Source organism: Indicator indicator, chromosome 30, assembly GCF_027791375.1.
Source record: "Indicator indicator isolate 239-I01 chromosome 30, UM_Iind_1.1, whole genome shotgun sequence".
NCBI classification, from domain to species: Eukaryota; Metazoa; Chordata; class Aves; order Piciformes; family Indicatoridae; genus Indicator; species Indicator indicator.
This window is the reverse complement of record NC_072039.1, coordinates 5,481,944-5,506,927: the sequence shown is the minus strand read 5'-3', so window position 1 is coordinate 5,506,927 and position 24,984 is coordinate 5,481,944. Positions and strand designations below refer to the sequence as shown.

General features: G+C 62.0%; 3 protein-coding genes across 3 annotated transcripts in view; 1 reads left to right on the top strand and 2 right to left on the bottom strand.

Annotated features, from left to right (window-relative positions):
- The window catches only part of SMG6 (SMG6 nonsense mediated mRNA decay factor), a 115,864-nt gene extending 111,332 nt beyond the window's left edge, over positions 1 to 4,532 (top strand). Inside the window, exons 17-19 of the mRNA XM_054394137.1 lie at positions 2,139 to 2,350; positions 2,642 to 2,723; positions 4,396 to 4,532. Coding sequence (XP_054250112.1) covers positions 2,139 to 2,350; positions 2,642 to 2,723; positions 4,396 to 4,526 — 425 coding nt within the window. The 3' untranslated portion in view covers positions 4,527 to 4,532. The remainder of the gene's footprint in view (positions 1 to 2,138; positions 2,351 to 2,641; positions 2,724 to 4,395) is intronic.
- A 3,958-nt stretch (positions 4,533 to 8,490) lies between these two features.
- On the bottom strand, positions 8,491 to 10,431 carry HIC1 (HIC ZBTB transcriptional repressor 1). The gene has a single exon (XM_054394330.1). It carries the CDS (start codon positions 10,414 to 10,416, stop codon positions 8,491 to 8,493), a length of 1,926 nt encoding a protein of 641 aa, XP_054250305.1. The 5' UTR covers positions 10,417 to 10,431.
- Positions 10,432 to 24,214: 13,783 nt separating this feature from the next.
- OVCA2 (OVCA2 serine hydrolase domain containing) lies at positions 24,215 to 24,883 on the bottom strand. The gene has a single exon (XM_054394551.1). The coding sequence runs from the start codon at positions 24,866 to 24,868 to the stop codon at positions 24,215 to 24,217; it is 654 nt and encodes a 217-aa protein (XP_054250526.1). The 5' UTR covers positions 24,869 to 24,883.
- Between the last annotated feature and the right edge of the window lie 101 nt (positions 24,884 to 24,984).

Sequence of the window (24,984 nt, the reverse complement as noted above, 5' to 3'; positions counted from 1 at the left end):
CAGCAGCACCAGCAGAGCCTGGGCAGCCCTGGGAGCTGTGGAGCGTGTTAACACCTGAGAGAGCTGGGATCTGCCCTGGAGCCATGGCCCTGCCTCCTGGTGTACTCCTATGGTTGAAGTGAGGCTTCTCCATTGGAACTCCAGCCAGGACCTGGAGAGCTAAATACCCTGGTCCTGCCCCTACTCAAGTTGCTGCAGCCCTAAGCCTGCAAAAGGAGCCTGTCCTGCCTTGCCTCAGGGCAGAAGGAGCAGCAACGACTGAGCACCTTTAGTGGTTTCCTGTCCTGACACCTCCTTCTGCAGCCCATCTTAGAGGGGACACAGTAACCCATCTCCCATTGCCTCCCATGAGCCTGTCCTGAAGCCAGCATCTCCCTGTCCACACCAGGGGTTGGTCATACCCCGCCAGGAAAACTATCAGTGCTGAGACCCCAGTGCAGGCAGGAGGAACCTGTCCCTGGGCATAAGCTGAGGGCCCATGGCTGCTGGGGACAGAGGCCTTGGTGCTGTGCCCCATTGCTGGGCCAGAAATCTTGCACCCTAGCACAGGGCACTTCTCCCAGCTCTTCCTGGGGATGCAACAAGGGGTTAAGCGCACAGCTTCGTGTTGGGTTTGTTTCTCTTGCTCTTTAACCTGCTCCGTGCTCCTTGAGGCTGACCCCACCATGGAGAAGCCAGGCCTGGTGCAGAAGCACAAACAAGCCTCCCCTTTGAAGCCTGTTTAGCTTGGAAGCAGGAAGGCGGATTTCGGGAGGGAATACCAGCTTTTCCTGTTTGATGTTCCGTTCTTGCATGGCTCCCCCCACCCCAGGCCCAGCCGTGCATTGTGTGGAAATGGCAGCATCAGGTCGGTAGCAAGAGGAGTTGCTGGCCCACAAAGAGCAAAGCAGCTCCATGCAGCTTTAATTTGAATACCCAGACAGTGAGTGCCAGTCTCACCATGGAACAGAGCAAGCACACAGGCTCCCTGGGCAGTGATTCACAGCACTGGGGAGAGGCCTCAGACCCCAAGCTCTCTCCCCGAACCCCCAAGGAATGCATAGTTCCCACTTGAACTCAGGACTTGGCTCCAAGCTCGGAAACAATCTTCAGAAATGAAGCCATGGCTGCAGCACACACTGCATGCAGCGGCTCCCCACACACACGTGCACACCAGCCCGGCCCCGCACGCAGCCACAGCACCCATGCCACCGTGCCTGGCCTTGCCACCGGCGTCTCGCTTGCCCTGTGGCCAAGGGGCTCTTCCAGCAGCCCCAACGATGGAGGATAGGTCCCTCCTGGAGCTCTGCTGGGGTCCCTCAGGCTTCTGCTGGATGCAGGGGTTGGAGTTCCCAGCTGCTCAGCAGCAGTGCAGGAGGTTCTAAGGCTTGCTGGTGAAGGCAAATGGGCTGGGAATCTGCCTGATCCCAAGCTCAGGCTTATCTCGAGTGGCTGCACAGATGTGTGAACCCTCTATCAGATCCAGATGGGTGAGGTGTCGGGAGTGAGCATCTCCCCTACCAGGAGCTGGGAACAGCAGCTTCAGGTGGAGAAAACAAGGCCAAGACTTGCAGGGGAAGCTGCTGGAATGGGAACTGTCTGCTTCCATGCATGACCCTGCTCCCACCTGTGGCTGTAGGGCAGCAGCTTTTCATGCCTTGAAAATGAGAGCAGGGAGCAGAGAGGTGCAGAGCCAGGTGATGTGATATGGGGCAGGAGGCATGGTGCCATTGGCCATTGCTGTGCTGGCAGGGGAGGAGCAGGCTGCAGGTGGCTACCTCTTGCTGCCCCTCTCGGGCACATATGGAGGTGCCATGGGTTGTAAGGCAGGAGTGTGGGTTGTGGGGCATGGCCATGGTCCTGGCATTGTGCAGAGCAGAGCGAGGTGCCCTTGGGGACTGTTATCTGCACACTGCCAGGGCAAGGTTCCTGCACTCTTAGGGGCAAGCCAGGTGACCCGCGGGGGTGGAAGGCAGCAGAGCATTTCCAGACCCGCAGCCAAGCCCAGGAGCACAGGGACGCTGTGGCAGCTGAACCCAGATTTCCTGAGCTAGTTCCCAGTGCCCCGGCCCCAAGGCCTTGGCAACTTGCTTGCTCCAGCAGCAGGTCACAGGAGCACCTTGTCCCATAGTAACTGTGCCTCCTCTTCCTGTTTGAAGTGATAAACGAGCTGGATGGCCTGGCCAAGGGCCCGGAGATAGAGCACCGGGCTGCAGGCTATGCCCGCCAAGTGCAGGAGAGAGCCAGGAAGTCCATCGAGTTCCTGGAGGAGCGATTCGAGAGCCGGGACAACTGCTTGAGGGCTCTGACCAGCAGAGGCAATGAGCTGGAGTCCATCTCCTTCCGCAGTGAGGACACCACTGGCCAACAGGTAAGGGCCATCCTGGCCCCAGGAGGATGGGACACAGTAGTGATGGCAAGAGCTGGAGGCTCTTTGCTATCACGTTCCTGGGGGAAATCAGGGACCGTGAAGTCCACAAACTCTGAACAGGGGGAACCTCTGTTACCACCTTTGCAGGCTCCTGCAGGCTGCATGTGTTTTGGTTTGGAGCAGCTGTCTCCACTGAGCTGCAGCAGTGTCTCAAGGGTAGTGCAGAGATCAGAGTGGTGGGGTTGCAGGGTTTTTTTTCCTGCCAGGGGTAACATTTCCCTTTTTTTCCAGGGAAACAATGATGACCTGATTCTGTCCTGCTGCCTGCACTATTGCAATGACAAGGCCAAGGATTTCATGCCCTCCAACAAAGGTAGAACATCCTCACATCCTCTTTGTCCCTTCTCTGTGGCATTCCACAGACTCTTCTCATTTCTCTTTTCACAGCCCTTGGAGCCAATCTCTCCTGCAGTTTGCCTCTTTCAACACCCAGGTGCCACCTCCCGCCTCCGGTCAGCCCCAGGCTGTGGCCCTCCCCTTGCATTGCCAAATGTGCACCTCGGCGTGCTTTGGGGATGCCCCAGCCTGTGAGAAGCTCACCATAAATGTCCACAGAGCCGTTTTGTGGTGCTCGGCAGTGGTGACAAAGGACCAGAAAGAGCCTCCTCCCCACAAACCCTGGTGCCTCCTGTCCAAGGCCCTTTTCCCTCCGGATGCCTAGTTGGCATTGGCCAAATGTGCTGGGACCAGACGGCCCCCAGGCTGTTGCCAGGACAGCAGGGATGGGAATCGCATCAGCAGCTGCCCAAGAAATCAACCCACATTTGTCAATGCGAATTCTTAGCAGCTTAACTTGTCAGATTCACAGAGAAACCGTCACCAAATGTTTATGTGCAAATGATGCTGAATTTTGAAATCATGTGGATTATGGGGAATGGGGCCTGACAAGCTGACAGCCTCTGGTTTGTAACAAGGAGGCGCGTCACCAGCACAGAGCAGAGGATGTTTATTGTTACACATTTCTTAAAGCGTCCGCACAGAACCTCCCCATCCCGCTTGCGGCAACCCTCGGGCCCAGGCCTGCCCTCCTGCCGAGCCCTGCTCCCCTTCCTCCTGGCATGGGCTGGCCTGGGCATTCTCCCCACCATCCTCAGCCCCAACACCCTGACCATAGCCCGCATTTCTGGCCATCCTCCCCTTCCCCTCGTCCTGCTGCTCCCCACGCAGCCAATCTGGGCCCATGTTGGGCTCCCATAAACTCTGTTTTTTCCATTCCCGTCCTGGCTCAGAGGCTCTGTGTTTCCTGTGCTCATAGGAACAGTACTCTGGTCACAGGACCCAGCTGCTTACACATACCCCATATGCTTCCCCTGCTTTGCACACACATAACCGTGGCTCCCACATCCCAGCCGGGTGCGTTGCGTGCGGGGCAGCTCATCCATCTGGGGGCAAGATCCTTTCAGTTATTTCTCAGGCTCCAACCCTCTCTCTGGCTGGCTGAGCCCCAGCCAGAAACGCCTCAGTATCAGTGGTGACTCCAAAAAACCTTCACAAAAAAAAATACGGGGTGGTTTTAGATCTTATAATGAGATCACCAGAATAATAGCACCAACTTCCTGCTGGAGCCAGGGTCGCAGGCCGTCTTCCTGGCCTGGGTCAGGCAGAAGGACCTCCTCTTCCCTGCCTGCAGCAGCTCATGCGGGCAGCGGGCAGCATGAGGCCCTGGCACCGCTCACAAGCCTTCCTGGCCGTGGGACTGCGGGCAAAGATCACAAATCACCCCCCAGCCAGCACAGGGTGGGGGAAGATGGCAGCTTCGAGATGAAGAGCTGTCTCTGAGCCACACCGGGAAGCCTTGGCAGGGAGCAGAGAGCACAACTAGGGTGCCGGCCGGCCCTGCCATGCCTGGGGTGCAACACCCAAGGAAGGGGCACGGCATGGGGGCAGCAGGGTGTGGGACAGATGCAAGGGCTGGGGCAGAGCAGGAAGGTTGTGAGCTTCACACCATTCTCTCTCTCTCTCTCTCTCTCTCTCTCTGGTTGCAGAAGATCCCATCCGTTTGCTCAGGGAAGTGGTTTTGCTGACCGATGACCGGAACCTGCGAGTCAAAGCGCTGACCCGCAACGTGCCGGTGCGGGACATCCCCACCTTCCTCAAGTGGGCCCAGGAGGGCTGAGAGGGCCAAGCGGGGCTGACAGCCCCTGTGTGAGTCACACAGCCTGGTAGGGCAGGAGACCGGCTTCAGCGGCAGCCCTCGCCACACGCCCAGCCCACCACAGACAATAAACACCACGGCTTCAACCCACCCCACGATGGCCATGCTGTGAAGAGCCCCCTCCCAAGGGCAGAGCAGCTGGGAAGGTCATCACTGTGGATGGTTCGTGTGGAGGCTGGGCTGTTGAGGGTCCCACCAGCCTTTTGGGCAGTGCCAGAGCAGAGCTGGTGAGCCCTGCTGGCTAGGGAAGCTTTGGGTGAGCCCGTGCCAGACCACCAGCCTTTTGCTTGGTTTGCTTGGTTGCAGAAAGCTCGAGTCACAAGTTGGTGGCTCTTTGGGTTTGTCGGCTGTGTAGGGCAGAGACCGAGGACACTGAGGCCAGAGTAGACTTTTGGATTGCTTAGTCTGTCTCATGCCCCTCAGAGAGGCCATGGACTTCAAGAGCAGGTCCCCTCCTGCCCCAGCCTGTTGGTCCTGCATGGCCCAGGCAGCTCCAGGCCTCCAGCCCCTTCCCAACCCCATGCTCACCTCACGCAAGCATTGCTGCTTGCAGAGGTGCTTGTCCTCTCCCTGATGCAGGGTTTGCTTGTTGAGTTTTGTTTCAGGTTTCAGTTTAGGTTAGTTTTCAGGTGTGTGCTCTGTCTGCTTAGCTGAGGGAAGCTTTGAACACCCCCAGATCCCTCACAGCTGCTCCCCTGACCACCCTAGCTGTTATCTGCCCCTTCTGTCCTCCCCCAGACTCATTAGTCTCACTCCACTACCTTTAGACACGTTTTTGACCTAAGACAGCATGACTCCAAAAAAATTACCCCAAGGACCCCAGGACCAGCTGTTCCACAGGTCTCCTGTGTTCTCGCATTGCCATGGGCTCCTGTTGCCTGTGGAATCCAGCCTCTCCTCATGGCTGCAACGTCAGGCTGGTGCCTGCCCAGCTGGGAGGATCCCCTTTCGAGCTGCCCCTTTGCCTTGGAGGGAGCTGTGAAGGGACCCTGCTTCCTTGACCCTGGTTATATCGCACCAGGAGTCACTGCAGGGTTGAGGTGTTGCTGAGTCCCCTCCACATCATATCCTATCACCCAAGCTTCTCATCCCTGTCCCAGTTACACACCAGATACAGAAGCTAAGAGGGAGCATTAACCTGTGAACCAGAGTCCCTGGAGCTCTGTCAAGTCCCAGTCCCATGAGCAGAGGGTGGGAGTGACCCCGAGGCTGTCCATGGTCCCCGTGGCCATGGGAGGGAAGCATCAAAGGTGGCAGAGGAAGCAGTAGGACTGAGCCCAGCACTTTCTTTTCCTGTGTGGGTGGCTCAGACCCAGTGCCTGCTTTGGGAAGCCCAGCATTGCCCCTGTGCTGGCCACCCCATCTCAGGGTGAAGGCTAACACTGGGATCAGAGCCTTGGGCAGGGCCCAGCTGCATGGCTCAATGGCGCAGCGAAGGAGATGAGCAAGACTGTGCTCGCTAACCAGTGCTGTACCAGGGCACTGTGCAGGGCAGCTGCCAGCAAAGTAGGATCTGTGCTGCAGGGCAGAGCCTGTTCTACAAAGACTTTGGGGTGCCCACACCTGCTGCAGGGCACAGAGAATCGTCAGCACAGCTCAGCCTATGGCGCACACAGCATCCACACCCCAGCTAGATGCCCACAGCTGTGTGCAGCGTGTGGACTTTTGCCGTCTCCTCCACACCAAGTTTGTTTAAATGTTTGTTTTTCTAACAGCTGCCCCAAGGCTGCTTTGCAAGGCCCTTCCCAGGGTACTACCAGCTTGGAGTGACCTGTGGCTCTGCCAGACATTGACCCCTCGCACCATGCCACAGGCTTGGCCATGGGACAGGGGTCTTGCTGCCATCAGAGCAGCTTGGCACCATGGGGCTCACTGGCTCGAGGGCCCCGTGACTGGGGCCATCCATGCCAGGCTGCTTCCTGAGTGCCTGCAGGAAGCCATGTTCCAGGGAGGCAGCCACGTTCAAGCTGTTTTGTTAAGATGGTTTTAATAATTTTTAGTATTAAACTCTTGTCTGCGCAGTGTGTTGAGTCATTTGCTGTCACCAGGCTGGGTGCTGTGGAGCTTGGGGCAGAGGTGGGGCATGGGGGGCACCAGGATGCATTTGTGCTTGCAAAGACGATGGTGGCTCTGTCCCACCTGCATCTGCTGCTGCCTCCCAAACCAAGGGGGCTCTGAGCAAACCAAATGCACAGCAAAACCCCTCACTTCTCCTCCCTGTAGTTCTGCACCCACTGTACCCCTCTGGGATCACCTCCCTGCCCTACTCAGCACCAACCCCATGCCAGCTGGGTCTGCCCACAGAGAAGGACACAAGGGCCACTCACGTTAATGTCATTTTATTGCTCATTCGGTTTTGACTATAGAAAAAAATAAGGGCAAGGAGCCCATGTACAAATTGGACGTGATACAGAGGGGGCAGAGGGCCCCACTGGGTGCTGCCAGCTCTGCTTTGGGTGCTGCTGCCACTCGCCCCACAGCAGTTCCAGAGGGATCCTGCCAGCCCAAGGGAGACCCGGGAGGCCCAGGGTGGGGGCAAGGGGAGCACCTGGGCAGGAGCAGCCAGCTCAGGCTAAGGCACAGTGGCTGCAAGGCCAGGGACAGTCGCTGCTGGCGGCCGGCCCGAGGACCTCATATGTGCAAAGGAGAGGAGGGAGCTGGGGAGGGGAGAAGCTTCACATTAGCCCCAGGCACAGGGGTCAGGGCACGGGCCAGAGGGGTCCAGGCCAGGGGTGGGCTTTGCCCACACTGAGCAGAAGGCAGAAGAGGGGGTGCAGTGGTGGCAGGGGTCACCCCGCGGTGAAGGGCTCAGTCCCAGGTCACTGCAGCCCAGCCTAGGGCAGCCCCCTGCCTCCCCGGCTCTGCCCAGCCCCCGACCCCCTCCTCAGCCCCTGCCCACCTCTCCGTAGCTGACAAACCAGACGCTTTGTCTTTGTCATAGCCTCCCCGGCCCGAGCCCGGCCGCACTGGGGACGGGCATCTTTGGCAAAATTAAAAAAACAAAAACACCACATTAAAAACAAAACTCAAGGCGAATAGCCACCTGAGGGCAAAGCCACCAGGTCCCTGGGCCTCCCAGGGCCCCCCGGGCATCCCTGATGGTTGGGGCAGGGCCCAGGGGCTCAGTCTGTGACAGACCCTGCCCCACCTCGGGAAAACACAGGGTGCTGGTGGCCGAGCTGCGGAGTTCAGGCCGAGAGATCAGTGCTTGCTCCGGGGTGAGGAACACCGCGATTCCCCAGCCCCCGCTGCCATGGACCGGACCACCATCCCCCCTCCCGCTCCTCTGACCCCACCGTCCCCCTCCGTCAGTCTGTCCCCGAACTCCCAGCATGGCCCTGGGAGGGTCTGGCCAGCGCAAACCCCCCCAGCTCCAGCATGGCCACGCTCGCTGCTCCTGGCCAGGACAGCCGCTCCAGCCGCGATGGACGAACTACTCACGGCCCCGCGGCAGTCAAGGTGGCACAGTTCAGGTCCCATCGCGACAGAGCTCACAGTGGGGCCAGGGCAACACGGGCAGCTGCCAAGGGCGTCCCCTCGCCCAGGGGCCAGTGCTGGGCTGGCCCTGAGGTAAGGAGCAGGCTCACGTCCTCCAAAGCCCCGGGGCACAGCCCTGCCTCGTAGCTTGTGCTTCGCTCCCGCCCCGGTGCCAGGGGCCCAGCAGCCCTCCGCGGCAAGGCGGGGCCACGCCGCAAGGTCAGTCCCTGATCAGAGGCTTCTCCCAGGCAGGCTGGGGTGCTCGTCGCGGGACGCGCCGTCCAGTCGTCCCGGGGCAGCTCTCATGGGACCTTCCGCTACGAGCGAGTTCTCCAGAGCCATCGGCAGCGCCGGGGGATGAGCATCCACCGTCTCTCGCCACCCCCAGCTCCACGCGGGGCAGCGAGGGGAGCCCGGTGGCCCTCCTCACCCCCCGGCCAGGCCGGCGCTAGGGGGGCGAGTATCGCTCTATGGTCCGGGCGGCCTCGGCATGAAGGTGTGGAGCCTGCGCCAACACCTCGGCCGCTTTGTCCTGGCTCAGGCCCAGGTGCTCGGCCGTGAACTTGGCCAGCGGGTACAGGCTCTCCATGGCCTTGGGGTCGCTGAGGAAGTGTGAGGTGTGGGAGAGCAGCTCAGCCGCCTTCTCCTGCTTGAGCCCCAGCTGGTCGGCGGTGAGCCGGGCCATGGCGTAGACGCTGTCAGGGAAGTCCAGCTTGGCTTTGCCGTCAGGGCCAGCCGCATGCATCTTCATGTGGCTGATGAGGTTGCGCTGCTGGGCGAACTTCCCGCCACACACCTGGCACTCGTAGGGCTTCTCGCCCGAGTGGATGCGCATGTGCTCGGTCAGGCGGTACTGGCGGGTGAAGCGCATCCCGCAGGCGTCACAGGCGAAGGGCTTGAGACCGAGGTGGCTGCGCATGTGGCGGGTCATGGTGCCGCGCTGCGTGAACTTCTTGCCACAGATGGTGCAGGGGTAGGGGCGCGTCAGCCAGTGCGTCTTCTCGTGCTGCCGGAGTGTGGCCGGATCCTTGTAGGACTTATCGCAAGATGAACAGCGGTAGGGCCGCAGGATGTCACCCAGCCCAGGGCCACCTTTGTCCAGGAAGGGAACGGCCTGCTCGGCCGCTGCCTTGTGATAGAGCTCCTCTTCATTGTGGGCCTCCACATGGGCATTGAGCTGCTCAGAGCTGGGGAAGCCCTTGCCACAGGGAATGCAAACGTATAGGTTGTCGCCCAGGCTCTCCGGCTCATAGCCCAGGTGGTTGCAGTAGCGGTCCAGCGCGTCACCAGGCGAGGGACCCTCACTGCTGCCTGTTTCCTCACTCGTGCTGTTATCGGGCTCCAGGTCATTGCTCTCCACGCTAGGATAGCGGGGCTGTGGTGCTGCAGGCGGTGACTCAGCCTTTTCCTCCCGCTCCAGGTCCTTCTCTGGGTCTCCTTCATCCAAGTAAGGGCCCAGAGGCTCATGCTTCATCCAGCGGTACATCAGTTCACGCCCATCAGCACGGGGCAGTGGGGGCTCAGTGCAAGGAGGCGTGCTGCGGAAGGGGTCAGGGACATGGGGGTGCCCCCCTGGCTCGCCACCCGGTGGGGAGTCCTTGTAGGCAGCAGCATGGCTGGCCAAGAGTCCGGCGCTGACGGGGGGGCTGTCGTGCCGTGGGGGCAGAGAGGGCTCACGGGGCTCACCGGGCAAGAGGCGGTCAGTGGGCAGGAGCTGGGCAGAGGGGCCGGTGGGGCTCTTCTTGGAGAGGTCAAGGCCACAGGGCGGTGAGCAGTGGCGCTCAGGTGGGCACAGTCCATGGGGGTGCAGCGGGGTGCCCTGGGCAGCTGAAGCATACAGCTCCCCGCATTGCGTGTTCAGTGGTGCTGCCGGCTCCACAGGCGGCAGGTCCACGGGCCGCGGTGTCCCTGAGTAGCAGGCCTGGATGACCGGAGTGGCAGCACGCAGCCCCCGGCCCAGCTTGTAGGATGCATAGCCCCCACGCAGGTGGCAGTACTTGCCGCTGCGTTTCAGTTTCTTCTTGCAAAGGGCCACCAAGCCAGGGATCTGGAGGTAGCTGGCGGCGGCCAGCACTGCGCCCAGGCTCTGCTCCCCACCCGGCTCGCACTCGCCCAGGCGGCCGGTGTAGATGAAGTCGAGGATGAGGCGGAAGATGCCGGGGCTGACCATCTCATGGTCCAGGTTGAGCAGGTTGTCATGCACCACCAGCGACTTGAGGTAGGCGCTGCTGGCCGCCAGGATGTTCTTGTGCGCGCGGAAGAGGGCATTCTGCACCACGATGATCACGTCGCACAGGAAGCCCTTGGTGCGCTGCGTGTTCAGCTGCAGCAGGAGCTGCCGCGAGTGGCTCGGCACCTCCATGGCGTCCAGCATCCCGCTCCTCGCCCGCCGCCCTGCAACACACCGGCCCCGTCAGTGCTGCAATCGGCCCCGGCCGCTCGGCCCGCGCTTAGGGAGGGGGCCCGACCCGCACGTCGGGGCAGCTCAGCCCACGCGTGCGAGGGGCGTGTGGGGTGGAGGGGGGAGGGAGGGTGTCGGGGCTCAGCCCCCAGCCCCGCACACCACCACGTCGTGCTCGTTTTGCAGCACCGCCTGGCCGGTGCCACTGCTTATATGGGGGCTCGCTTCTTGGCGGGCCAGGGGGGGCGGGAGGGGGGTGAAAACCCCCGGAGGCTTTCGGAGAATGTGACATCACCAGCCGCCGCCGCCAGCGCCGCGCCCCGGCCCCGCCAGCGCCCCGGCACCCCCGCGCCCACCTGCCGGAGGAAAAGACGTGGGGAGGGTAACCGGGTCGGTGCCCCACACCCGCCCGTCCCCCCGGGGCCGTCCCCCGCTGGTTACCTGCGCAGCGCCGCTGCCCCGGCTTCCTGCTGCGCTTCTCCGGTTCTTATGTGCCCCGGTCCCGGGAGGCGGCCGGTCGGGCCCTCCCGGTGCCCCCCGCCCCCGTTTCCTCTCCCCCCCTCCCGGCGAGGTGATCAGGGGGGACGGCCGGGGTGGGGTATAGGGGGAGCAGGACCTCCCTTCCCTATCCGCCTCCGCTCCGGTACCGGTGTTCCCCAACCCGCCCCCGCCCGCCCAGGTGGGTAAAGCCAAGAGCCCGCCAAGCTGCTTTTGGGAGTTTTCCCTATTTTTATCTCTCTCGAGGTGTGTGTAAACCCCCTCCCCCCATTCCTTTACCTGGGCGCCCGGTGGCCTCCGCCAACCAGTCGAGGTCTCGGTGAACTCTCATGGCTCAGCCCCGAGGGGGCCGCCGCCGGTTGCTGTTCCCCTCCACCCTCCTCCTCCTCTGTTGCTGCTGTTCCTCCATACCCCGAGCTCCTGGCCGGTCCTACGGAACGGGAGGAGGAGGAAGAGGAGGAGGAAGAGGAGGAGGTGGTGGTGGTGGAAGAAGCAGGAGCGGTTCCTCGGGGTTCCCAACGCCGCCAGCTCGGAGGTGAAACCCGGGCTGCGAACTCCCCCTGACCCCGGCCTGAACTCCGAGCAGCGCCGCTGGCTGTTAAAGGGACGGCGGGAGGTTTTCCTCCTCCCATCCCCGGGCGGGGCACCGACAAGCCGGGCCCCCCCACTCCCTCCCTTCTCCTCTCCCCTCCCTCCCCGTGCCCGGTCTCCTCCTCCTCGGAGCCCGCTTTCCGCCCCCCCCGCCAAGCCCCTATCCCGGTCTCTTCCCGTCCCGTCCTGTCCCCTCGGGGGTCTCCATCCCTGGTACATCAGCTTCTGCCCAGTGATACCGAGGGGGGGGTACTCTGGGGCTACCGACACCCCCCTCGGTATCTCCGGGCAAAGGCTGATGTCCTTCGATGTCCCCCCCTACCAGGTCGGTATCGTTCGCAGGGCGCCATCTAGTGGATCCCGGTGCGCTCCACCCCCGCCTTTTACCGGAGGCGGCTCCACCCAGCGCAGGTGCGCGGGGAGCGGGGGGGAACGGGAAGGGGAATGGGGGGGCGTGTGAAGGGGGTCTTACTGCTGCCCTACCTGAGGGATGGGTGCTAATACGGGTGGAGGGGTTAGAACCCATTGGGTGCTGTCTTAAGCGGGGGGAGCGAACGGGTGCAGGTGATGTGGGGAAGGGATGGGGGGTTTGAGATGGGTTTTTTTTTCGGCTGGGGAGGCAGCAGGGCTTAATTTACGGGGCGGGGGGGGGGGGGAAGGCAGCAAGCAGAGGAGGCGGGGGGGGGGGCGGTTGCAGCCCTGGTGCCCAGATGTGCAGCAGCGGCTCGGGGTGGGCTTGCGGTGGTTTGGGACGAGAAGGGAGGGGGGTAGAGCCACGTTTCCTCTCGCTTCAGCCATCCAGCCTCCCCTGAAAAGGCTGCTGGGCTGGGGCAGGGGGTACAGCCTGGAGTCCCCCCCTTGGGGCGAGGGAAGCCGCTTCTCGCTTCGCACTTTCGCTTCTCCTTTTCTCACGGCCACAGGCTCTTGCACAACCTCCTGGTACAGCGAAGCATCGTGATGGGCACCCCTGGGTTGGCCACTAATCCTGGGGGGGTCCCGCTGGCACCTTCTGATCTGGGCAAGGGACCTCGAGTGTTGGCTGGGGCCACCTTGGATGCTTTGGGGGTTTCAGCCCATAACCTTGGGTGAGTGGGAGCTGCTGTGGAGCGCCCAGGGGCTGGGGATCCCCGCAGAATTACCCCGGTTACCAGCTCCAGCGACCAGGTTTGTCCTGAATTTGGGAAAAAGAGGATGGGTACAGGCAAGGAGGGTGCGTGGTGGTGAGAGCCGTGACCCTCCCGGCTCAGCATCTCTCGGATGGAACTCATCCTCAGATTCCCGTCGGATCCAGGGTGCCTCAGTTCACCACAGGGGACCGGCGTGGGAGGGGTTGGCATTGCCCGTGGGGACCCTGCGGTGGGCACATCCCAGGCAGCGGCTTAGAAATCCCCCTCCCCGCTCCCCATCCTGTGCCCACAGGAAGCATCGGGATCCTGGGAGTGGGACGTGGGCGACCCTCGTTACCGAGCCGTGTTTAATCCCAACTCCCTGGGCACTAATTTCCACCCCTACCCCCCTTTTTTTTCTTTTTTTTTTTTTTTTTTTTTTCCTCTTCAATTAACGTCTGGAAGTGTTTCAGGTTCTGGCAGCGAGCTCTGGCCGTCGCTGTGAGTGATGGCTCCCGCGGGCTCCGTCCCGGTAATTTATGGGTCCGAGGTGTATAAATCACGACAGCGAGCGGCTCCCGGACAGCTGCTCCCCCCGGGGCCGCCCGAGACCCCGGGCTGCCCCAGCTACCTGCTGAGTGACGCCGAACCCTTGGGGCAGCGACCGAGGGGTGGGAATGGAAAACACTTCACCTTTTCCCCCCTTTTTTTGTAGCTCCTCTCTCATTCTCGGCCTCTCCCAGCAGAAAATCGGTGCCTGCAGGGGTTTGGGGCAGGTGGAGAGGGGGCGTGAGATCCACTAATAGCCCCCGGTCCTGCCCTGCTCTGCCTTCCGAAGGGACCCTGGGTGAGCCCTGCTCTGCTTTATGGAGGAGCCTCAGGCAGCCTGACCCAGCACCCTGCACCCAGAAAGCCCCAAAACCTGCCTGGGACTCCCCACGGGACCTGTCAGACGTGGGAACAGCCACATGGTGAACGAGCGCGTGTGGGGAAAGGGGCATTTTGGTCTCAATGTGTTGGGCAGATTGGAACCAGCTCTGGTTAAGTCATTGGCTCTGTTGGGAGGTCTGAGCTGGAGCGTCTCCCGCCCGTGCCCCCTCCCCACGATCAATCAAAGTTGCAGCAAATTAGCCCAGATGCTGGGAGATTCGGTTCAAATCCAGCTGTGGTTTGGATCGCATTCGCATGCCTGGCTTCATGTGGGACCTGGGCTTTTGGACAGGATACAGCCCCCCGGTCTCGGCAGGGCCCTGTTTCCCAGCGCAGCCTCTCCCCAAAGCCCACACACATGTCTTCCATTATGGAGCGTTGGCCAGCCGGGCTGCATCCGGCACCGCCGGCAGCCTGCAGCCCCCGCTGGCAGCTCACACTTCGTCTTCCCGGCGGTGATGGGGTACAGCAACCCCACCGCTGCAGCCCCTCTGCTTGCGTGGGGACGTGTGTCCCCTCTGCCGGTGCTGGGTCGAGCCTGTGAAACTCATGACAGCGCTGAGCTGCTCCATGCTGGGTGCAGATCGGTGGTGTGCATCTCCTGCCCTGCTCCCAAAGCCAGGCAGTGCAGTGGGAATGCCACCACTGAGTTCTGCCTGCTGCAAAGTGGGGTTGGAGGTGGGCACAGGACCTTGCTGGGTGCTTCTGGAGTGCCCTGTGTCCCTCAACACGATGGGACATCTGTGGGGTGGTGGGAAAGGTGAAGCCTCCCAGTATGAGACAGCTTCCTCACCAGCCCACGGCTACTGCACCAGCTGCAGGGTAACACTGGAGTGGGCAAGGGGACCCCTTGATTGCAGTGTGGTGCTGAGGTGAGTGAGGGGACCCCTTCCATGTGGGATGATGCACAGATGAATGAGAGGACCCTCACTGACAGGGCAATGTTTGGTGGAGTAGTGGGACCCTATCCTTGTAGGGTGATTCTGGGGTGGGTGAGGAGACCTCTTCATTGCAATCAGACAGTGGGACGCTTTCCTTGCGGGGTGATGTTCAGGTGCACAAGGAACAGAATCACACAGTGGCTGATGTTGGGAGGGACCTCAGATGGTCATCATCCAACCCTCTCTTCAAGCAGGGTCACCCAGAGCTGGTTGTCCAGAGGATTTTTGGCTATCTCCAAGGGTGGTGACTCCACCCACCATTTCCCTGGGTAGCCTGTTCCAATGTTTTCCTCACAGTGAAAAAGTGTTTCCCAAAGACCAGACAGAAGCCCTGAGGTTCAGTCTGTGCCCATTGCCTTTGGGCCTGGCACTGGGCACCACTGAGCCTGGTTCCATCTTCTCTGCATCCTCCCTCAACATACCTGTGCTGGGTACTTATGTGGTACCTACACTGATGAGTTCCCTGTAGCCTTCTCTCCTCCACATCGAGCAGTCCCAGCTCTCATCCTCTTCTCATAGGAGAGACACTTTAATCTTCTTAGTGGTCCTTCACCAGACTCTCCAGTATGTCCACGTCTCACTTGTAATGGAGGGTCCAGCACTGGACCTGGCACTCTAGGAGTGGCCTCCTGGGTGCTGAGCAGAAGCAGGAGTTCACTTCCTCACCCTGCTGCCAATGCTCCTCCTAATGCAGCCTAGGACACCATTAACCTCCTTTGTCCCAAGGGCATTTTTTCTGGCTTCTGGTCAACTTGATGTCCACCAGAACCAGACCGCCAGCCAGGCAGCCCCTGGGGCTGTTCCTCCCCAAGGACACAGCTTTGCACTTCCCCTTGCTGACCTTCATGATGTCCCTGATGGGCACCTGTCCCTGCAAGGTGCTGCTGCCTGTGACAGTGGGGTTCCCTTTCTTGTGGGAGGATGCCTCATGGCATGATGGAGTCCCTTCCCTGCAGGCTGACACTTGGTCAGGTGAAGATCCCAGCCCTGTGGGGTGATGCTTGGTGGGACAATGGGACTCTTTCCCTTATGAGTGATGCTTCATGGGGCAGTAGGACCCCTTCTTTGTAGGACAGTGCTCAGGTTGGGTGAGGAACAGTGGGATATTTGGTGGGGATAGAGTGGGATGACACTTCATGGGCCAATGAGACCTCTTTCTGCTGGGGCAGTTCTCAAACAAGGGCTCCCATACCTGCAAGGTGGTGTTTTGTAGAGCAATGAGACCTTGAGGAATGATGCTTGATGGAGTGAGAGGGACTCTTTCCTTGTGGAAAGGCTTGATGGAGTGATGGGACCCTTTCCTGTGGGATGAGGCTTGATGGAGTGATGGGACCCTTTCCTGTGGGATGAGGCTTGATGGAGTGATGGGACCCTTTCCTGTGGATTGAGGCTTGATGGAGTGATAGGACCCTTTCCTTGTTGGCTGAGGCTTGATGGACAATGGGACCCTTTCCCTGCCGGGTGACTACTCACGCAGCTTAAGACCCCATCCCCTGTTGGTATGATGCTTTGGAGGTTGATGGGACCCCTTCCTCGTGTACCAACATCTCAGCGCCTTCCCACCACCCCACCGCCAAGGAGACACGGCTGCCGTCTCTCGTGAAAAGCCCACGAGATGGCAGCAACGGGCCACTCTCCGGGATGCGACCACCCCCTCCCCACACGCACTTCCCCCTCCGCCTCCACTGTTCCCTCGGGGCTCGCTTTCCCCCCTCCTCCCTTCGCCCCGGTCCCCCGACTCGCACCGGGGGTGCGAGTCGGGGGACCGGGGCGACGAGAGGAGGTGCGGGGGGCGGCCCCGGAGGAGGTGGCGGCGGCGGAGCTGCGCAGCCAGTTGCGGGTGGGCCGGCCCCGGTTGCTGACTAATCCCGGGGCTGAGTCACGGTTGCGGCGGGGAGCGCTGCGGCAGCGACCCCCCCCTCCCACAACACCCGCCGCCCCTTCCCAAACCGGAGAAGCCCCGGCGGGGCGGGCACCGGTTCTACGTGGCGGGGTAGGGGGAAAGAGAGGGAGGAGACACCCCCATGTGCCCATGTGTGTTTTTTTTGGGGGGGGCTGGCAGCACCCTAAAGGGGGTTTGATTGGGAAGGGGAGGCTTTTTTTAAGGGAGTTCATGCTCTCAACCGTTCTGTAGCTATTTCGGGGTGTAAGCAAGGAATGAAGAAGGGTCAGGGAAAGGCGGGGGGGTGGAGGGGAGGTAGCGGTGTTTATGGCCTGGGCCCCCACAGCAGCTTGTGGCCTTGCAGCAGCGGCGGATGCTGCTGTCAATGACAACGCCGCTGTTGCTGTGGCGACCAGTATGATGCTTCGCCAGAGCAGAGTGAGGTCAGAAGGCTCCAGCAGGAATTGGGCATGGGGGGGGAACGGTTAGGGGTGTAAGGGAGGGAAAGGATTCCCCCCCCCTCCTTTCCCCAAGTCTCCCGGGACTCCTGAAGGCCCGTCTCGGGGGAGGGAGGGGGGCCGGCACTTGGGATGGGGACGGTGAGCAAAATTAATTCAGCCACAAAGTCACAACCTGTTTGGCTCTGGGACACTGATGGTTCTTCGGGGGTACACAGCCCCCTGGGTCAGGGCAGCAGGGTACTGTAGTGGGGTGTCCCCCTCTCCGTAGTCTAAAGTTACCCGCCCACACACACCACATTGTACTGTCCCATCCCCCTGCAGGGCTTAGGGCTGGCACCCATGGGTGCTCGTGGCACCAGAGGGATGTGGGTTCTTACCGGGGGGCAGGTGGGAGGTGCTGCCCAGAACACTGGGATGTGCAGGTGGGCAGGGGGTACTAGCTGGCTGGTGCCCGTGTGTGGGCACACCTGGAGCCCTGTGCAACCCCTTCCCGAGATGGATGACAGGGAGCTCGGGCAGCCCCACATCGCCACCCCTACGGTGATGCTACCAGGCCGAGATGGGCAGTGGGGCTCTAGCCCCGTGGGATGGTCGGGATGCGGAGGGGTGGTAAGGGGATAGGTGATCCGGACTGCTGTGGGTGCCCTGAGTGGATACCTCGGGGCTGGGGCAGGAGTGACCCCACACCGCAGTCCTCGGGGTTCCGGGACCCTCTTCGGCTTGTGTCTCGATGGGTGCGCGGCCCCTCAGTCTGGGGGTAGGTGCAGGAGGGATTCGGGTTTCTGGGTGCTGGATCTCCAAGAGCCGCGGAGCGGGGGAAAATGGGGAAGGGGGAGCCGCAGGGAGGTCGGGGTCCCAGTACAGCTCGGACCCCCTGGCCGGCTCCGGGCCGCTGTCCTCCCCCCGCGCCGATATAAATAGTAGCGTCTTCCCGTTCCCTAAATTTCCTCGCTGACGTAGCGCTCACGTCATTGTGTAGGTTGATGCTTTTCTATGAATGAGCCGAGATCCCCGTTACTACGAGCCCGATCCTATAAAAGCCCCGCGCTCTGCGGACAGCGCAGCACCGGCACCGGCACCGGTCCGCGCTGGGAGCCGCGAGGCGCCGGCCCGGCCGGGGAAAGCTCCGGGGCCCGCAGGAGGTAAGACACCGGCAGGACTGGCCCCCAGGTAAGCAGGGACGGGGCCCGGTGCGGGGGCGGGAGGGGGCAGGGAAGCCCCCGCCGCACCGGCCGTTGCACCTGCCTGCCCTGGAGTGTTTGGTGGGGGGATGGGGGGTGCCGGAAAGACCGGGAGACCCGGTCGGAGAGAACGGGGAGCTCTGCGGCGGGCGGGGGCGGCACGGTACTGCCTGGCGCAGCCCCACGTGCGGGGCTGGGCTGCGGGGGGCGGCGGGGGCAGCGGGGCCGGGGCGCGGCGCCGGCAGGGGCGGTGCGCGGGGGCGGGCGCTGGGAGAGGAGCCGCCCCGGGGAGGTGGGGGGAAGAGCACGGCGGGGCCCCGCCGCCCGCCCGCACCTGCGGCGGTTTGCGGGGGGGGAGGGTTGGGGGGTATGAAGAGGCGGGAAAGCGCATCCGTGTGCGTGTGTCCCGCTGCGGTGACACCGGCTGTGCCCCGCTCCCAGCCTCTCCGCATCCATCCCCCGACGGGGCCCCTCCGCAGCCCCATCCCTGCGTGCCGCCGTGCCCATCACACCCCCGCCCCACCGTGTTTGTTCCTGTGCACCCCGGTGCTGCCAGCACCGCAGCCCGAGACGGGGGGGGGGGAGGTCTATCGCTTTCACCCCGGTGTTGCCCACCCACCCGGGGGGTGGCGTTGGAAGAGTGGGAGAGCCCGTCGAGGAGAGCCCGAGTCAGCGCGTCGGCACCTTGGCTCTAGACTGCTTACTGCTGCGTACGGACAGGACAGTAACAGTCTACAGTCATGGCTACTGAAGCATGACCCACCGCCACTGGCCCCGCCACCGGCCCGCCGCAGCGCCGAGGGTGGGGGGGGGGCAGCTGTCCGTGGTGCTGAGCCGTCGGGGAGCGCTTCCCGCCGTGGGGACACGCACACGCACGACGCGGCGTGGCGAAAGGTGGGGGGGGGGGTCCTGTCCCAATACCCGCCTGACCCCGCTCTCTCTTTCACCCCCCGCAGCCACCCCCCACGGCGGACACCCCCCTTCCCGCGGCAGCCCAGGTAGGGGGGTGGGGGCGGGGAGGGTCTCCCAGGCGGGGCGGACACGCGTGGGAGGGCGGGGAGGGGAGGGAGGGGGAGGATGCTACCAACACTCTCCCCTCCTCCCAACACCGGGAGACCCCCCCCCCCCCTCCGCTCCCCACTCCGCGGGCGGGAGTCGGGCGCGCTCGCTGCGGTGGCGGGGCCGCCTCCTCGCCGTCGCCAAGGCACCGGCTGCCCGTCTCTTCCCCCTTCTTCACCCCCCCACCTCTGACGCCGCCCGGGCGACCGTGGCTTTAGATTGTTACTGTGCTGCTGGGGGGGTAACAGTCTACAGCCATGGTCGCCGGGCCCGGCGCACTCGCACCACGGGCAGCACCGACTCCCCCACCCCATCTCCCCTCCCCGGGGACACCGAAGGCGGCGTAAGGGGGTCCCGTCGGGGGCGGCCCGCCTCCCGGGGCAGTAGGAGCTCACATGCAGGGTGCAGCTCGCCGCACATCAACTCTTACTGTTGGGGGGGGCGGGCGCCGAGCGGCTCCTCTTGGGACATTGGGAATGAAGAGAACCCTTCCTTGATTCACCCCCTCCCCGCTCCGCAGCCCCTCACCTGCCCTCCCGGGGCGGGGGTCCGGGGGCTGCCCCCACCGGGGCTTGTCCCGCCGCATCTGTAAGCGGCTCCGGGAGCGCGTTGGCAGCCGCCGTCCCGTCCGCCCTATCCCGTCTTCATCGCCAGTCCCCCCTTTCACCACAGCCACCGGTGTGCGCGGCGCCGGGGGGGGAGGGGTCACAGGGCCCTTCCCGGGAGCGGAGCGCGGCCCGGCGGCGGGGCTGGCGTGGCGTGGACTGAGCGTGGCCCGACAGGACGGGACAGGGCGGGGGACCGGGGGCGGGCGCAGGTTGCACAACCCGCCCGGCGCGGCCAGAAGATTCCTGAGCGGCGAAGTCAGAGCGGCCCGGCCTGCCCCGGCACCGGGCACCGGGCCCTCGGCAGCTGGCGGCGACCGGTGCCGGCCGGGCAGGGCCCCTCGCAGGGGGCACTCGGCACTCGAAGATGCGGAGATGGGGCGGAGGGGCTGGGCTGGAAGGGGCATAGCGGTCGTAGAGACCTCGGAGGGGTGCTAATCCTGTGGAGGTGGATGCTGGAGGCACCAGGGATGGGGAGGTGACAGCCGCAGTCAGAGTTAGGGTGGCAGCATCAGGACAGGAACACAGCACCAAACCAGGTCCTGCAGCCCTGGCACTGGGCTCCCATAGGTGTTCCCATGCCTGCACTGGGTGCCACCTACACCCAAGTAGGGGCTGTGCCAGGCAGGGCCTCCTGCCCACATTCTCACTCTCCAGAGCAGCCCCATGAGGAGCACTCAACCATCGAGGTCCTGGCATGGCCAGCAAGTACAGCCACTGCCAGGTCCCAAGGAGCTAGCAGGACTGTGGTGTGGCAGCATGGCCATGGGCACAGGGGTATCACAGGCACCAGGTCTCTGCCATGCGCTGCTACATGTCCTGCTGGTCCTCTTTGCTCCTGCTTTTCCAGTTGCTGACGATGTGCTTGTGCACCACACACCTCTGTGAAGGGGATTTTTGGGCCACCCCACCAGCATCCAGGTAATGCCACAGCTGTGTTTGGCACAGCCAAAGATGCCACTGGCCATGAAAACCACACAAAAAAACCCCTCCTTGCTCGTGCCCCAGATGAGCAGCAGCCATAGCATCATAGCAAGGTCTAGGCCATAGCAGCATCCAGGCACCCCTGGATGCTGGACCACATCCTGTGGGCAGCACTGTGGCTCCTCAGACCCCAGGAAGGCTCTGGCTGCACTGTTGTTGTTTCAAAGGCCAAGTCTCTCCTGCTGACACCCTGGAATTAGTTTTTCTTCCAGAGCCCTTAAAAACATCTTGGATTTCTGACATGGGGACTCAACTTCTGAAGGAGCTTCCAAGCTGCTGGGCCTGGGGCCAACCATCAGTGTCAGGGGACAGAAGCCATCCAGCTCCTGTGCTCCTCCTCAGCGCAGAGACCATGGCAGTGCCAGGGAGGAAACTGGTGGTGCCAGGGAGGAATGCAGTGCCTGCCACAGGCGGGACAGTGCTCAGCAGGACACAGGCATGGCACAGACACTGCCTCAGCCTCACTCCTAGTGGCTCATGGCAGTTTGGAGATGTTCCTGCACATTGCCAGGAGCATGGGATGGCTCTTCCCAAGGGACCTTTGGCAGCCATGACCCTACAGAGCCCCATGGCTGGAGACTAGGCTGCAGCAAGGGTCCCAAGGGGCTCTCCCTGGCTGGGAATTCTCTGTTCATCCCCAAAAACAGCTTCTAGTTGAAGCCTGCAATCCACTCCTGACTTTGTCAAAGGGCATCAGGGAAATCTGGGGTGGGCTGGGAGCGGGGTTGAGCCAGCAAGGCTGGTGGAGGGCACAGGGAAAAGTGCTGCCCCCCCAAAACACAGGCAGCCACCTGCCTGCATGCCACATGTACTGTTGTTGCCATCTGACAGCTCCTGGCCAAATGGCCTTTTGTGATTCAGCTCTGTTTATCCCAGCCCGCGGCCCGGCCCAGCCTGGGTTTCCATGGAAAACTTCCATCCAAAACAAGGAGAGAAGGAGCTACAGGGAGTGACTCAGCCACAACTGGAAGCTTCTGCGGGTGAAGTAGGGAAGGTGTGGGGGGGGCTGTTCCCAACAGCTTGGTCTTGCTCCAGCAGCAGGGTCAGGGGATGGCCCCTGGTTCTCCCCTGCTGCTGCCTTCTTGCTGGCAGGAGTCAGCTTGTAGGAAACATGGCACCTTCCCAGCTGCCCCCTCCCCACACTCAAGGGGACAAGGAAGACGAGTGTGAGATGAGCAAGGCTCAAAGCCCATCAAGATCCACGCCTGATTCCAGGCTCAGTAGGGCATCACTTCTCCCACTGCTTGCCCACAGGTGTCTTTGCCCAGCAAGCCCCATGTAGGTGGCTGGCATGGTGGGCTGTAGAGGGCTTGAGTCAGGGGTGGCACAGGGAGAAGGGACACAAGGAGCTGATTAAGGTGGGTGTTTGCAGAAGGCAGCAGCACAGGCAGTGCCTCTGTTTGTGCCAGTCCTCTCCCACCCTCCCTGGGACACTGGGGGAGGGCTGAGTGCTCTGCTCACCCAGGGAGCTGGACCCTGTGCCCACAGCAGACTCATAGTCCCAAGTAAAACAGTACTTGACCCTGGGGCTGGCATTGGGACCATGAAGGGGGTTCCAATGGCTGCACTGGAGGATAGAAAGAGTCCCATCTGAGGAGCAGAGGGGTGATTCCATCCCATGCCAAAACACCCAGGCTCCTGGTGCTTCTGGGTAACACCAGTGGCTGTCCTCAGGCCAGTGGCACAGCTGCCACCCAGCGCCCAGGCTTGCTCCATCGCTGTGCCCCTGGCTCATGGAAGAAACTACCACACGCTGTTTTGGGGGAAAACCAAACTCCTCTTATTTTCATTAATTTGTTCAAACTGGTGCAGGCGCCACCTAGCAGGAGCCATCTTTTTAAGCTTCCTGGATGATGAGGTAGGTACTGAAGCACCCCAGCTCAGGCCACCCAGCCCTCAACGCTGCTCCTGATGGAGCTTCCTGCAGATACAGGACCGTTCCGCGCTCTCCCCACACACTCGGGCTCCTTCCCCCGTTCCCAGCGCCAGCGAGCTGCGGCGGTGCCTCCCTCCGGGAGCGGGAAGATGTCTGTCGGTCAGCGGCTGCGGGACCGCAGTGCAGGCTGGCAGCCGGGCACGGCTGCAGTGCCTCCTCCGCACCGTCCCACTTTGGGGGAGGGAGATGCTGCACCCGGAGACCACCGCGGCGAGCTGCAGCTCTGCAATAATTAAACAGCTAACCAAGAGTGGGTTGGCAAAGTGCTGGCTGCTGCCAGCCCTCACCAGCGGCAGAGACAAAGGCCCTGGTGCTTTGTCACGACCGGCTGCTGAATTCGGCCTTGCTCCCCACAGCTGCTGGTGCAGCTGGGTGCACAGCCCCAGGCTGCACTCCTTCCCCCCACAAAACGGCCTCTGGTATCCTTAACGTGGTGTCCACGGGCTGACAAGACACTCCACACCTTCCCATCACCTGAGCAGGCAGCACAGATGTAACAGAGCCCACCCAGTGCTGCCCTGAGATGGCAAAGCAGGCAGGCACTGTCCAAGCATCAACAGCCCCCTGCGACAGCCCCCAGGGCTGCAGGAAAACCAGACACATCTTCCCAACACACCACAAACCCAACAAGAAACCAGAGCAAAACCCTCACAGACTGGGGACCACTCACTTCTGCTGGGTTGGTTTTAACCCTCATAGCCCCCAGGCCTGTTCCAACCTGACTGAATAGAGAAAGTGCATCTGTCTGCTGCCTCCAGGCCTGCTCCTGCACCACAGCATCCTTCATCCCTCTGCTGCTCCCAGCACTGGCTGAGCAGGGGGCAAATCGAGACATTTCATGCAATTTATAGCTATATTGCACTGTACCCACAAGGAAAGGCAAGAGTACAGAGCAGCCCTGCCAGCATGATACCTTTAAGCCCAGCCTGCTCCAGCAGCAGTCACGCAAGACACCTGCAATTGTAACAATAAAAATTTCCATGTGCTTCTGGAAAACATCAGAGCCAAAAACGTAGCAACAAATTTTTCTTGTTCACAAAGGCAATTAGTACCGAGGAAGATACTAAAGTCTCCCAACACACATGCTGAATCAGCAGACATTTTGCTCCAAAAATGAACACCAGCCCTGGCACTGCCAGGGACAAGAGGATTTTCTAGCCCAGTCCAGCTGGAAGGTTGGCTTAACAGCTTTCATCAGGGATATTAAAAACCACAAACCTTTGGGGTGTCACAGCTGCAGGAGCTGTGTGCTCTGCAGAAGTTTGCTTTGGCTGAGCTAAGGGACTCTAAATTTGAACAGCTAGTCAAGCCTCTGAAAGCACTTCACACAGAACCCTCCTGTCCTCAAACCCTTCACTCACCATCATACCAGCACATTCATGCTCGGAACAAAATTGGAAAAAAAAGAAAAAAATTGTTAACAAAGAACCGTTTAGCTTGGCCCTCTGCTGCACGGTGATGATGAGGGCTTCTGGGCTGCTCTGGAGAGTATGGAAACACAGCAATGTTTCACCACATTGGCAGTCTGTACAGAGCTTGCTGGAGCCCCATTTATTAGAGACTGTTATCAACCTGCCCCAGCCCCGAGAGGCTCAGCCTATCCCCGTCCATGGCGGAACCGGTCCAAGAAGTCCAGGTATGCCTTTTTCTGTGGTGCAGCAGCAGGGACGAAGTGCCCACCAGGGTGGGTGAGGACAACAGGCTCCACGAAATGCTGGGCAAGCTCCCTGCTCAAGGAGGCAGCGATAACAGCATCAGCATCGCCCACGACGTGCAGCGTGGGCAGGGCGATGGGCTCCTGGTAGAAGTGGCTGTGGGCTGGGGCGCGGCTGGCAAAGCCGGCTACCAGGATGGCGAAGGTCACAGGAAAGCGAGGGTCGCCACGGGCTCGCAGGGCGCACACCATGGCGGCCAGCGCCGCGCCCTGGCTGAAGCCCAGCAGCCCGTCAAAGGGTCCGTGCTCCTTCAGCGCAACCGCCACGGCCGACAGCGACTCTTCCAGCCCCGCTGGTGCCGCCGCCACCTCCCCTGCCTCAAAGGTGCCAGGCCCAGAGAACCACCAGCCGCGGGGGGGGTCATCCCCGTCGTCGTCCTCTCCGCTTCCGGGCACGGGGTGCGGCGCGCTGACAGCCACCAGCTCCGCGCGGCCACGCAAGGCCTTGCGCAGAGCGCCCGTGCGCTGGCGAAAGCGGCGTTCGCTCTGCCGGTAACCATGCAGGCCCAGGAGCCGCAAAGGCCGCCCCTCAGACATGGCAGCCAACCCCCCTCCGGAAACCAAGTGCCGCTTCCGGCCTCGCCCCCTTCCCGCCGAAACGCATCGCGCTCATTGGACGATACAGCGAGGCGAGCGGCACTCCCCGCCACGAT

Coding starts and splice junctions, on each gene's coding strand:
- HIC1 (XM_054394330.1), bottom strand. CDS start 10,416: ATGCTGGACGCCATGGAGGTGCCGAGCCACTCGCGGCAGCTCCTGCTG.
- OVCA2 (XM_054394551.1), bottom strand. CDS start 24,868: ATGTCTGAGGGGCGGCCTTTGCGGCTCCTGGGCCTGCATGGTTACCGG.